The sequence below is a fragment of the Anthonomus grandis genome, chromosome 6 (assembly GCF_022605725.1).
Source record: "Anthonomus grandis grandis chromosome 6, icAntGran1.3, whole genome shotgun sequence".
In the NCBI taxonomy this organism is placed as follows: domain Eukaryota; kingdom Metazoa; phylum Arthropoda; class Insecta; order Coleoptera; family Curculionidae; genus Anthonomus; species Anthonomus grandis.
The window spans coordinates 866,502-881,023 of record NC_065551.1 but is presented as its reverse complement, the minus strand read 5'-3'; the positions used below and the strand labels follow the sequence as shown (position 1 = coordinate 881,023).

General features: G+C 35.3%; 2 protein-coding genes across 2 annotated transcripts in view; one reads left to right on the top strand and one right to left on the bottom strand.

Moving 5' to 3' along the window:
• LOC126737387 (pyridoxal-dependent decarboxylase domain-containing protein 1) overlaps positions 1–14,522 on the top strand; it is a 70,740-nt gene that overhangs the window by 36,789 nt on the left and 19,429 nt on the right. The window contains exon 10 of the mRNA XM_050442270.1: positions 811–1,095. Within this exon, the coding sequence (XP_050298227.1) occupies positions 811–1,095 (285 nt within the window). The remainder of the gene's footprint in view (positions 1–810; positions 1,096–14,522) is intronic.
• Positions 6,969–13,935, bottom strand: LOC126737394 (trichohyalin-like). The gene is made up of 2 exons (XM_050442285.1): positions 13,334–13,935; positions 6,969–13,213 (listed from the first exon to the last, which is right to left on the bottom strand). The coding sequence occupies exons 1-2, from the start codon at positions 13,412–13,414 to the stop codon at positions 12,086–12,088; spliced, it is 1,209 nt and encodes a 402-aa protein (XP_050298242.1). The 5' UTR covers positions 13,415–13,935; the 3' UTR covers positions 6,969–12,085.

The window sequence follows — 14,522 nt, the reverse complement described above, 5'->3', positions numbered from 1 at the left end:
ATCCATATTGGCTCTCAGACAACACATGATATTTTGTTAAAACTTTATAATCCTTGTTTTAATTATTTTTTCAATGATTTGTGAGATATTTGATATGAGTGACACTGGGTCTGTAATTATTAACGTTATCCTCAGATCCGTTTTTATGTAGCGGTATAACTACTTCTGTTTTAAGTGCTTCTGGAAGTGTGCCTCTACTAAACCAAATGTTGATAATATAACAAAGGGGACTTGAAATATGCTTTTAAATTTTTTGTAGTACTTAGGCTTTTAGTCCGTCATATCCAGGAGCCTTTTTAGTTTTTAACTGAATAGTTTCATTTTCTACTTCCTGTGGGGTTGTGTCATAAAAAAATATCGACTGCTCATTGCGTTAATTTTCTTCAAAAGTGACATTTATTGAATTTATTTTAGAGGCAAGCCTTTGAAAAAGTTGTTAAAGTAGTTTGAAATTTTTGTTTTGTCTGTTATTATTTCACTTGAATTTAGTTTTATTTGTTTCTTTTTATATTCTTGCCTATTACATAAGTTGTTTATGGTGTTCCACAAACTTTTGCTTAATTTTTGACCTTTTGCTATTTGTCTCGAAATGTAGTCTTTCTTTGCTCTCTTTATTTGTTTTCTGGCTGTTCGAGACATTTTTTAAATAGTTTATTCTTTTGAGAAATTGTTTTGTTTATGGTCTTATTGATCCAGTTTTGTTTTCCTGTATTTGTTCTGTATTGCTTTTGTGTATATTTGTTTCTTGATTGTGAATATACTTTAGTCGTATAAGTAATTCGTACATACAACAAATATTTCAACTTTTAGGTATGGGAGGCGTACGATACTGCCCTGAAGGTTGGGAGCAGCTCCTCACGGATCAGATAAAAGATGAATTAAACCATCTTAACGTGTCCTTGGTGGATGCTCTAAGGTCTACCGACTCGGCTTTTAGTGAGGGCGAAAGCCAGGATGGATTTAAGTGTGTGAGATTCGGCATGTTGACTCCTCAAAGTGACGTGGAAGAGTTGCTGAATCTTGTGATTAGAGTCGGCCAATCTGTTGAAGAGAATTCCAGGGTGTTGGACTCGATGAGTGAGATTGTTAAGAAAGGTGAGTTTTTTTTTGTTAATTAATTCTATTTTTATTATATCATTTAATTGAGTATGATACTGTTATGCTTTTATTTGATAAGAGTTAGTAAATATTTTATAGAATTAATGGCTACTAAATTTGCAACTTTTCCTTTTTTTTTTAATTAAAAAACATCATACAATAACATGAATAAAAATGTTATGAGAGGGAAAATTGCAAATAATTACGCAACTTTGGCTTACTGAAGGCAATAACAAAAAATGTGTGTATTTAATGGTTGTAACAAAATACTAGTTACCTTATAATTGTACCTCTGACCGGATTTATCAACAAATACTTTGAAGAAAATACTTTTTCTTATACAGTGTGTCTGGAAAAATACCTTTTACAGGTAAACGAATTACCTAGTTGGAAAACGCTTGGTCAATTCTCTTTAGTTTTTTGCATTTTTCATATTTATGAAAAATATACAGGGTGCGTCAAGAAGACTCGGCAGCTGTCAACGTTATTATTTTAAATAGAACAGCCCATTTATTAATTAATTTTTAGATTCTATGATAAATTTTAAACACATTCCATGTATAAAGGGCGGTCCAGACACAATGTTTTACCAAACGATAAAACGATAAAGAAATAAAAAGTCTGAATTGCGAAATACTAAATCTCAAAAGCAAACATGAAGCTGATGGAGCAAAGAGAAATTACAGACCAACCATATAACTCATCGACACGACCGATTTCAAACTCCAGAAATTCAGAGACAGTAAGGAAGTCACTCATTATAGGAGACTCAAACGTCATAGGTTTGGCGTTTTTGCTAAAAAGTATATGTGGATTTAAAACAGATGTTAACTGTCAGAGACTTCATAAACCCTTTTTCAAAGATATTGTCTCGACTTGCACCTTACTTTCAAAGAGTTTCACGAAAAATGACTTTGTTAGACGCTAGAAACCAAACGATGTTGATAACATCACGTTGAAGGGTTTTAGAATGCTAGGTTTTATTAGGAGGCATTGTGATCAAATCAGTGATATTAGAACCATAAAATGTTTATACAATAGTTTAGTTCGTAGTGTTTTAGAATACAACTGAATTGTCTGGTCACCATTTTATAACATACATATTAATCGTATAGAAAGAGTTTAACATAAGTTTTGCAAATTTTAACTTTATAAACATAGGTTCCCTTACGAAACTATTTGTTATAACATTAGATGTCAGCTAGTTGGGCTGCAAACTTTGGAAATTAGAAAAAATAATGCCAGAATCTATTTTTTGTTTAAATTACTTAACGGTAAAATAGATATTATTAAAAGTCCCAAATAGGGTTACACGTCAAAGGATCCTTTTCTATGAACGACCTCACCGTACCAATTATGGATTTAGAGGTAACAGACGAACTAATAAAATTGTATAATACGCACTATAGTTCGTATGATCTATTTACGGGAGAGTCTTGTAATAGTTTTAAAAATAAGGTTATAAGAAGAACAGGGGGATAAGTTAGATAATATATGTAGCTACTTTATTTTCTTGCTTTTTTGTTTGATTTATGTATGTTGATTTAGAAGCTTATTGCATATTATTTGTGTTTTTTTTAACACTTACATGTAATTACCTGTTAAGGTGTTTGTAATTGAATATATAAATAAATAAATAAATAAAAAGCATAAATAAACGAAAAAATCGAAGACTAAACTGGTCGAGGGAATGGTTGTTAAAAAGACGGGAATTTTCTCATGTTAGATTATTACGTGAACTTGAACCAGATGATTGGCGTAATTACCTGAGGATGGACGCTGACACTTACAACCATTGGGGGTGTCGAAGGGCCACGAAAGTGGTTTGATGATTAAAGTGTTACTTTCTGATTGAGACTGTTGAGGAAGAGGGTGTCGGTCTTCAGTTATAATTTTGGAATAACTATTTAAGGATAATTAGTCCGTCTGAAATAAAACATCAGAGATAAGTTTCATTGCAAACTTATGTTGATCAGGATGGACTGCTCGAAGATATGTTTCCCAAATCGGTCATGTGAATCTTCCTTCAATAATTCCAACTTCGGCTGTTTCATTATTATATAGGGGCGCCTTCTTTTTCGATTTACAATGCGGGTAGGTAGCACGGCACTAGTAGCAGTATCACTAGTCGGAGTAGATGACTGACTGGTAGATGGTGTAGCAGGAAAACTCTGATTCTAAGCGAACCTGAAACAATAAAACATAACAATTTTATTTAAAAAAAATACAACGTAAAGAAAACCTTTAAAAAAAATTGAAGCATTTTTGATGCAAATGAAAATTCTCATAACTCATTTAATAATAATAGTTTCATTTTGTACCCAATAATGATTATGATAACTAGTCAAAAATGATTGAAAACTGACTATCCCAGAATCTATACTCAATTCTAAAGAAATTCTCTTGCATACACGTTTATTGGTGATGAGGCAATGCGTCCAGATCTTATCCAGCCATATAGTATGGAAACACTCAATAGAGAACGAAGAGTTTTTAACTACCGGTTATCCAGAGCCCGACGGACTATTGAACATAATTTCGGCATTTTAATGTCCCGATTTCGAGTTTTCCACACTGCTATAAATTTGAAGATAGAAAACATTGACAAGGTAGTTTTAACATGTTGCTCATTACATAATTTTCTTCGCAAAAAATCTCCACAAAATTACACACCTCCAGAAAGTATGGATAGAGAAAATATTCCTGCAGATTATTCTCTTGAGTTAGGAGAAAGGTGTGACCCTAATTTAGTGCATGGCCTTCAAAGAGGAAGAAAAGGCCAAATTTTAAATAATGCAAAAATAGTTAGAGAAAAGTTCTGTGGCTATTTTACCAATGTGGGCTCAGTCCTATGGCAAGATAATTTAGGTTTTTAGTAGGTCATAGTTTGTATTACATGTTATAAAAAGAGAATTGAATACCTATAGAATTTACTTTTTTTTAAATTTTTAGTTCTGTGTGATAAGATCAATCAGTGCTTTCCTAAAATGAGGCTTAAAACTAAGAAACGAAAACCATGGGTTACAAGAGGGCTTAGAATTTCAGCTAAAACTAAAGCAGCAAAATCTATTATAGGAATCGCTTAAATATGTCATCAAATAGGCAAAGAGAGTGTGGTCGATTATTAATGATTTTAGAAATTGCCATAGAAAAGTATCTGAACCGGAGTTAAGACCTGACATTTTAAACGACTATTATTGTGATATACCTAATATCTTGCTCAAGGGCATTCGTAGTAAAATTGATCCCTTACACTATCTTCAACAAGTGTCGGTTGAGCATTCATTTTTCTTTCATCCTGTCGATCTTACCGAAGTAAAAAATGAAATCAAACGCCTAAAAAACCATAAATCATCTGGAGCTGATAAGATATCTTCGAGGTTGTTACTCTTTTTGCCTGATTCAGACTTAAATGCTTTAGTTTCTGCCATAAACAATTTTACATATTGGCATTTTTCCTTCATGTTTAAAAGAGGCAGTGGTTATCCCTCTTCATAAGGGTGGAGATTTGGATCAGCCTTTGAATTTCCATCCCATTTCTATTTTGTCTACCCTCTCTAAGATAGTTGAAAAACTTGCAAAAAGCAGAATTTTCTCCTTTTTACATCATAATGGCATTTTGTCGGCAAATCAGTTTGGATTTCAAACTTTTTGGAGAGCGTCTATGTGTCCTTGAATTCTGAAGAGTCATCGGCGGCAGTGTTTTGGGGTCTATCCAAAGCATTTGACTGTGTGGATCATGGAATACTGTTATCTAAGCTCGATAAATATGGTTTTAGGGGCGTAGCGTTGCGATGGCTTGAGTCCTATCTATTAAATCGTACTCAGAAGATTACAGTGTCGGGGCGTTTGTCTGCTTCTAGATCCCTAAAATGCGGCGTTTCCCAGGGTTCAGTGTTGGGACCACTGTTATTTTTACTGTATGTGGATGACTTGAGTTCATTGAAACTGCAGGGCAAGATGGTTCAGTTTGCTGAGGAGCGTGGAGGGGTGGTTGCACGTTCAGTGTACTTTTCACTTATTGAATCTCATATTCGGTATGGCTTGCCTTTTTGGGGTTTAACCAATAAGGGGCTACTTAACATTGTCTTTGTTATTCAAAAAAAAGCAGTTAGATACCTGTGTTCTGCTAAGTTAAGAGATTCTTGCAAACCCCTCTTCATTTCTGAAAAAATCCTAACTCTTTTTTCACTCTTTATCTTAGAAACAGCTGCTCTTATTCACAAAATTCCCAAACTATCCTCTGACACTGGCCATTTGACTCGTTGTGTAAATGATGTTCCCCTACCTATTCCTACGTCTTCCCTTACCAAAAACTCATTAATTTACACAAGTAAAAAAAAATTACAATCATGTTTCTCTATGTGTTAGACATATATCGGATGTTGAGAAATTTAAAAGAGAATTAAAGACGCTTTTATTGGCTAAGGCATATTATAACCTGGATGACTTTTTTAATGATAGGTTTTAACCTTGGACATGTTGGAAAGTTTTTTTTCCTTTTTTCCTCTCTAGTTTTGTCAACAAGTTTACCTTTATTTAGTAATTGATTAAGTTTTTGTTATATTTAATTCAAGTTGTTTTATTTAGTTATCTTTAATTCAAGTATGTTCAAAAAGTTTTGTCTTCTTGTGTTTAATTTTGTTCATTGTTTTGTCAATTTTTGAAATTGTATTTTTGTTTTGTTTTTTTTGGCTTGTAGGATGCTTGTACACAAGATTATTCTTACGTAATATAGCACATTTTCTTTCTTTCTTTCTTTCTTTCTTTCTTTCTTTCTTTCTTTCTTTCTTTCTTTCTTTCTTTCTTTCTTTCTTTCTTTCTTTCTTTCTTTCTTTCTTTCTTTCTTATTAAATATTCATTACTTACCTCTTTTTCATTTTCTTCTTGTTGTCCCTCATCATCGATAGTCTCATTCGATCACGTTATGGTCGCTCAGAAATTCAATCAAATCAAAGTACCATAACATCGGTTTGTAGATATCATCTTCACCAGCACCTCTTTTAGTGGATTTTTTTTATTTTGGCGCGTTCTTTTTTATAAACGGTACGTAAAGAGTTAATTTTTTATATTGCCGAGGGTTGTTGGGTGGGGTCAGAAATAAAACAGAAACCTGTTTACTAACATGTCGACGTTTCGACTTATATTAAAAAATACGACTTGATATCAAACAGACAATTTGGTTTTCGCGAGGGCATTAGTACCCAAGACGCAATAGGCAATTTAACTAAAAAAATCTACAAATCTCTCGATGGTTGTAATCCTTGTCTATGTGTCTTCCTGGATCTGGCTAAGGCATTCGATACAGTTGACCACCATAAACTGTTGGAGGACTTGGATAATATTGGAATACGGGGAATACCGCATAAATTATTTACAAATTATTTATCTGGTCGTACCCAAAGGGTTGCCATAGGAAATATTTTTAGCGAAACAAGAATTGTAAAGTGCGGTGTACCTCGGGGTACTATACTAGGACCTTTGTTTTTTATAATTTACTTAAACTCTTTATTGGAAACAAATTTTTCAGCAGATATTATTAGCTTCGGGGATGATACAGTTTTATTTTTTACCGAAAAAAACTGGGAAATTGTAAAAAGAATTTCAGAAGAGGTTTTAAAGGATGTTTTTAATTGGTTTTCGAGCAGGAAATTGAGTGTGAATTATGATAAAACTAAATTTCTGCGTTTTTCATCATACAGAGATGGTCTTCCAAATTATTATAGGTTAAATATTTAATTGAACGATAACATAACTTATATTTCAGCAGTACCTAGCATAAAATATTTAGGTATTACGAAGGGTATAGGATGGTATTAGGATGAACAGTTTTTAATTAGGAAGGGTAATAGGTATTAGGATGAACAACTTAAGTGGAATATTCATATACAAAACGTTGCAAATACCTTAAGATCTTTATTGGGTAGATTTAAGTTTTTAGCTGGAATATTAAGCATTTCGCATTTAAAAATAATTTATTATGCCTTGGTAGAATCTCGTCTTCAATACGGAATTTTAGGATGGGGAGGGGCTAGAGACGTATTTTTAAAATGCCTAGAAATCGTTCAGAAGAGTATCATTAAAATTATTTATAAAAAACCTAGACTATATTCCTCAGATCTACTGTACAGTGAAACAAAAATTTTCGATATTCGTCAAATATTTTTTTATAATATTTTAACATATTTACACAAATATAAGTCAAACATTTTATTAATTACCTATCAATATAATACAAGAAATCGTCAACAGAATTCCTCACAAACCACTAGAGCTAGGAAGACAATAGGGCAACATCGTTTTACTTATCTTCTTGCCAGATGTTATAATTTTTTACCAGTAGAAATGAGAGGTGTTATTCTAGGTAGCAACTCATTGGGATTGGTTAAAAGTAGGATCAAAAAATTTATTATCCTTCAAAATAGACAGCTTATTGATGGTTTGGTAAATATTAGAAATTAACATGTCCACTTATATGGCCCTTTAATTTTAATCTTGATCTGTGTCTTGCATTGGTGCAGTACGGTAATAACAGTTTTTCAAAGGACTACAAAATACAGTAGGTCTTTAGTTTGGTAATCCTGTTATAAAAATGTTTTGTTAAATTGTTTGATTTTTTTTGTTTTGATTAGTTTTATGAGTTTTAATTAATTTTTATGCGTTGCAAATAGCATTGCAATTGCAATAGATTCATAGTTTAGATTGTTTGTTTTGTTTTGCAATTTAGGTTTATATTAAGGCGAAAAAAAATACCAGCAAGTCCTCGCACAGCGTACTAGCTCCTGAGGGCTGGGGGCATTATATATCTATTGCCAATGTTTATTAAATTTACTTGTATTTCTTTTGTTATATTGCATTTGAAAAATAAACATATTATATTGTAACGAAATTCGGGAACACACTTTTATTGTCAACGTCAAAAACACTAACCTAACTCGCTTTGACTGTCGTTTAATTGTTTCCAAGGTAAAAACTGACTAAACAATTAAAACTGAATGATTTGTCACGAAGCGCGTCCTTTTTAAAACCCGATGGAACAGTTTCGAAATATTTAGAATTATCTTCATTGTTTTTGCCCAAAGAGACCAATAATTTTAGGAGAATACTGACAGTCAAAGCAAGCAAGTATACAAATTCTAGAAAATTAGAACTACAGGGATTTACAATAATATAACCTAAATAACCTAAATTGGGGCCAAAATGGGGCTCTCGAACAAGATGAACTACCTAAAAACTAAACACTATAGATGAAAATAATAAACCAAACGTAAGTAGAACCCTAAAGAAACCCTACGAATCAACTTTAACTACACAATACTAATAAAATTGTACAAAAACTAGCAGAATAATTAACGTATTTACATTTTCATAATACTGCTCCCCTCTCAAGTTTGATCGTCCCGATCAAACATGGGACCACCTGAGTCATGATAGGGCGCCAGCCGGACGATGTTTACAATTTTCATCTTTGCTGTCGGATGTCGCTGGATACGGTACACCACGTCGTTGATTCTGGTGACCACATTGAATGGACCTTCCCAATCCTTCTGGAGCTTTGGTGACTTGCCCTTCGTCCTCCGTGGATTGTATAACCAGACTTTATCCCCAGGATTAAAACCGGTAGAATTTGCCTTTATGTCATAACGTGATTTCATTCTGTTACTTTCTAGATGAAGTTTATCCCGTGCTTGTTCGTGAACAATTTGTAAACGCTCTTGTAAATGGTCGACGTACTCCTCCAGGGTTTCAGACTTATGGGGTCTTCCAGTAATAATGTCCAAAGGTAAACGAAGTTCATCACCGTAGACAACTTTTGCCGGGCTTTTTCCAGTTGACTTGTGGATAGAAGAACGATATGCCAATAGGAATGGTTGTATACAGGTATCCCAGTCGGTTTGCTTAGAGTTTACTACCATCCTTAAATAGGTTTCAAATGTGCGGTTAAATCTTTCAACCATTCCATCAGACTGAGGGTGTAGTGGGGTTGTACGGGTCTTATTGATTCCCAGCAACTGGCATACTTGTTGGAATATTTGTGACTCAAAGTTCCTTCCTTGGTCTGAATGTATCTCTCTGGGTACACCAAATCGACAAATCCAGTTCTGGAACAGCACTTCAGCTACTGTCGTTGCTTCTTGGTTTGGAATCGGATAAACCTCGGGCCACTTACTAAAGTAATCCATAGCAACAAGAGCATATCGGTTTCCGGAGCTACTAGTAGGAAAGGGTCCTGCTACGTCTATGGCAATTCGTTCAAAAGGTGCACCAACAAGATACTGCATCATCTTTCCTCTTGTCCGGGTTTTTGGTCCCTTGCTTGACGAACACTGCTCACACTGTCGGCACCAGCGTTCAACATCTTGATGACTGTTCAGCCAGTAAAACCGTTCTCTCACTTTTGCCAAGGTCTTACTAACTCCAAAATGTCCTCCGCCGACACCGCCATGAACAGCTTCAAGGACTTCCGGAATACGTTTTCGAGGAAGGACTGTCAGATATGTCTTTTCTTTTCCATCTACGCTCTCCCAGACTCTTTTTAATACTCCATCTTTTATAACCAATGAATTCCATTGAGACCAATAAGCTTTAAGTTCTGGAGATTTGTCAGAAATGTCTTTCCATTCTGGTTTTGAAATTTCTCGAGATTTCAGTTCGTAAATAAGACCAAATACTGGGTCATCACACTGATCTTGGATTAAACTAGCTACATCCCACTCTTTAGAACTGTGAAGGCCAATACGATTACAAGTAAATATCTCTGGATGCTGTTTTGATTCCTTTTTAAAACAATGTTGACATGTTTCAATACATGGTCTTCTCGATAAAGCATCGGCATTTTGGTGATATGCGCCTTTCCTATGTTCTATTGTAAAGTCATACTCTTGTAATCGTTGAAGCCACCTTGCTATTTGTCCTTCGGGGTTTTTAAACTGAAACAGCCATTTCAACGAAGCATGGTCGGTTCTAAGGATAAATCGTTGACCATACAAATATTTATGGAAATGTTCAATAGCTTTTACTGCTGACAATAGCTCTCGTCTAGTGACACAATAGTTTCTTTCTGGTTTTGATAATGTTTTACTGAAATAAGCTATTACTTGCTCGCCATCTTCATATTTTTGTGATAGAACGGCCCCAATTCCAACATTACTCGCATCGGTATCCAAAATAAAAGTTTGTCCAGGAATCGGATATGTTAAAATTGGAGATGTGCAAAGTGCTCTCTTTAACTGTTGAAATGCTTCTTCACAGTCTATTGACCAACTAAATACCACTTTGTCCTCCGTGAGCTTATGTAGAGGCTTTGCAAGATTAGCGAAATTTCTTACAAATCTTCTGTAATAGGTACAAAGGCCCAGAAAGCTTCTTAACTGGTGTTTGTCAGTGGGTCGTGGCCATTTTTCGATCGCCTCTACTTTATCTGGATCAGTCTTGACACCTTTTTCTGATATTACATGGCCAAGGTATCGAACTTCTTTTTGAAATAAGCAACATTTTTTAGGACTTAGCTTCAGGTTGGCCTCTCGCAGTTTAACAAATACCTTTTGAATATTCTTCAAATGATCTTCAAATGTTTTCCCCAGTATGATAACGTCATCCAGATAAACTAAACATGATTCCCAAGTCATTCCACGTAAAACTGTGTCCATAAGTCTCTCAAAGGTAGCTGGAGCATTGCAGAGTCCAAAGGGCATTACTGTAAACTGCCAAAGTCCTGTTCCAGTCGAGAATGCGGTCTTTTCCTTATCTTCTGGGTGCATATTTACCTGCCAGTATCCACTCTTTAGATCGAGTGTTGAGAACCATTGTGAACCTGATAGCGTGTCCAGGGTGTCGTCAATTCTTGGTAGGGGATAACTGTCTTTCTTGGTAATATCATTCAGTCGCCGATAGTCTACACAAAATCTAGTGGATCCATCCTTTTTCTTCACTAGCACAACTGGAGATGTCCAAGGACTCTGAGAAGGCTCTATCACTCCTTGTGTCCTCATTTCTTGAAGCATTGAGGAAACTTCTCCTTGTTTAGCTATCGGAATTCTTCGAGGTGCTTGTTTAATCGGAGTATTGTCTCCAGTGTTAATTCGATGCTGCACCAAATCAGTTCTTCCCAGGTCTTTATCGTGCAAGGAAAACACATCTTGATTTTCTTCAAGAAGACGTCGCAATTTACTACACTGGTCCATGGTTAAATTGGCAGAAGATTCTTCAAATAGGTTTTGTAAACATACAGGAAAAGGTCTGTTTAAATAACGACTTCTATCAGCATTTTTCATGACTGCCACTACTTCAGAGCATACGCCAATGTTCTCTCCTTGTTTCAGGTGTTGATCATATCCTTTTAAATTTACCATTCGAACCAAAATAGTAGATTTCTTCTGCGTAGTTAACGTCTTGGCTGGAAAAATTCCTTGACCATATAGTTTGCATTTTTCCATGGGCTCAATCAAAACAGTTTCTCCCTCTTTTCCTCCAGTTGTAGCATAAACCACCACCTCTGAATTTCCTGGTATAGTAACATCCTTGAATAACTTAACGACTCTGGTATTTACTTTATCTTCATATAGGTGGTGCATAAAAATCTCTTCATTTCTCGTCGTCAATATCCGGTTATATACATCCATTTTAAACTGCTGAGCATTCATAACATCTAATCCTAATATGACATCATCCATGATTTCTGCCACTAGTACTGGCTGTTGGAATGTTGTTAAGCCAATGGTGACTGTAGCTTCGTGCAATCCAAGAATCGGGATCCTTTTTCCATTTGCAGACTCCAGAATTAAATTGGGTGGTGCTGAGAGCCTACAGTGTGCTACGATGTTCGGCTTCACGATAGTATGACTTGATCCTGTATCCACTACCATCTCACATTCACGGCCGCATATTTTTCCCGGTACTACCAAGCTCTCTCCAGGATGTGGCAGCCGGTTTAGTCTTATACGTGGGGCTTGGTAGCACCCAGCCAGCTTGCGCCCCATAAAGCTGACTAGTTGAAGTTTTCCTGGTTCCTTGGATCTCTTAAAGGCTTGGGGCATTGACGTTTAAGGTGCCCCTCCTCATTGCAATTCCAGCATTGCAATGGTCTTTTAGGTTTCCTCGCTAATAATGATTCAAGCTTCTTTAGGCGGTCTTCGAGATCACTTTCCGAAGTTCTGATTTGTCTTATTCGTGTCTGCCTTCTAGTTGCTTGAAAAGCTGCCTCATACTCTAGTCCATGGGCCAAAGCTTCTGATATACTTTTATGATGAGCCATCCTTAGAGCGTGGTTAGTATCTGGATCTCGAACTCCGTCAATAAAACAATTTATAGAAATTTGTTCTCGGAACTCTGTTGGGGCTGAAGGGTAAGCCAGATTTACTAATCGAGCAACATCGGCCTCAAACTGTTGGAGTCCTTCCTCGGGTTGTTGTCTTCTAGATTTCAATTGAGCCTGGTACACTTGTTGTAGATGGGCTTCACCGTATCTCATCTCTAAGGTACGCACCAGTACGTCGAAATTGAGCTGATCCTCAGATGGCACCATTCTTAATATTTCTGTAGCTTCTCCTCTAAGGCTTAGCTTAAGATTGATTGCCTTTTCTTCGTTATCCCAGCGATTTCCCCTAGCAGCGGCCTCAAATTGATTCAAATAGGTACTCCAAGCTTCTTTGCCGTCGAATTTTGGTGGCTTTACTTTCATCATTGTTTGCATTCCAGGATCGGGATGAAGAGGAGTCCGTTTTACTTTCATCTCTAGTTCTTGGATCTTTTTTTGTACTTGCCCCAATTCTTCTTCTACTGTTGCTTCAAAGTTAGTCATTAATTGTTTCTGATTCTTCTCCAGATCTTCTTTAAGTTGTAAAACTCGTTCCTCTTGTTTTCTGTCTCGTTCCTCCTGCTCCTTTTTAAGATTATTTTTTAAATTAAGTAAGTCATCTTTCATGGTTCGAATCAGGTCTTCATTTTCTTTCTTTAGGTCATCTTTCATGGTCCTTATCAGGTCTTCATTTTCCTTCTTCAGGTCAGATTTAATTGTCTTTAGTAAATCTTCCTGTTTCTTGTCTCGCTCTTCTTGTTTGCGGTCTCGTTCTTCTTGTTCTTCCTTCAGTTTACGGTCTCGTTCTTCTTGTTCTACCTTCTGTTTACGGTCTCGTTCTTCTTGTTCTTTCTTCTGTTTACGGTCTCGTTCTTCTTGTTTGCGGTCTCGTTCTTCTTGTTCTTCCTTCTGTTTACGGTCTCGTTCTTCTTGTTCTACTTTTTGCTCGTCAAACTTCCTTAATAGCAGCTCCATCAATTTCTCGGTCTCCATCTTGGCCTGACTTCTTGTTAAAGGCATCCACTAAAATGAGCTTCCAAATATCCTTTACTTCTGACACCAATTGTAACGAAATTCGGGAACACACTTTTATTGTCAACGTCAAAAACACTAACCTAACTCGCTTTGACTGTCGTTTAATTGTTTCCAAGGTAAAAACTGACTAAACAATTAAAACTGAATGATTTGTCACGAAGCGCGTCCTTTTTAAAACCCGATGGAACAGTTTCGAAATATTTAGAATTATCTTCATTGTTTTTGCCCAAAGAGACCAATAATTTTAGGAGAATACTGACAGTCAAAGCAAGCAAGTATACAAATTCTAGAAAATTAGAACTACAGGGATTTACAATAATATAACCTAAATAACCTAAATTGGGGCCAAAATGGGGCTCTCGAACAAGATGAACTACCTAAAAACTAAACACTATAGATGAAAATAATAAACCAAACGTAAGTAGAACCCTAAAGAAACCCTACGAATCAACTTTAACTACACAATACTAATAAAATTGTACAAAAACTAGCAGAATAATTAACGTATTTACATTTTCATAATAATATATTAAGTCATCCTCAGGACACTGAAATGTTTTGTGTGGTTTTTAAGTACCTGACAATCAGAACAGGGTATTTTATAAACCATTTGGTGTTTTATCCTTGAGTTTTGAGAAGTATTTGTTGATGGTATTTTCATTTTTGAACGCTATTTTAACCTCATCATCAAAAACCACTCCTGCTAGCCTGCTAGCCTTTCAGACAAACCTTTTACATGAGGAATTTTTGAAAATTTATGGATTTGGTTTTCTTTGACTTTAATTAGGTGTAGAGTTGTTAAGGATTTTGTTTAATAGTTTATGAGGAAAATTGTTCTTTAGTAAAATATCTTTATTTTTGTTAACATTTTTTTGATGAAAACTGGAATGAGATAAGGCTATTGCGCGGATTTTAGGTTGCTAATTTTTGTTTAAATGAGTGATTTGATTGGTAGTACAAATCCGTAGCAATTGTCTTTGCCAGTGACATTCACCGCACCAATATAGTTAATGATGTACACTTAAAAATAGGAAATGAAAAGATAACAATTAAAGATAGTGCAAAAAACTTGGGTCTAATTATAGATCATAAA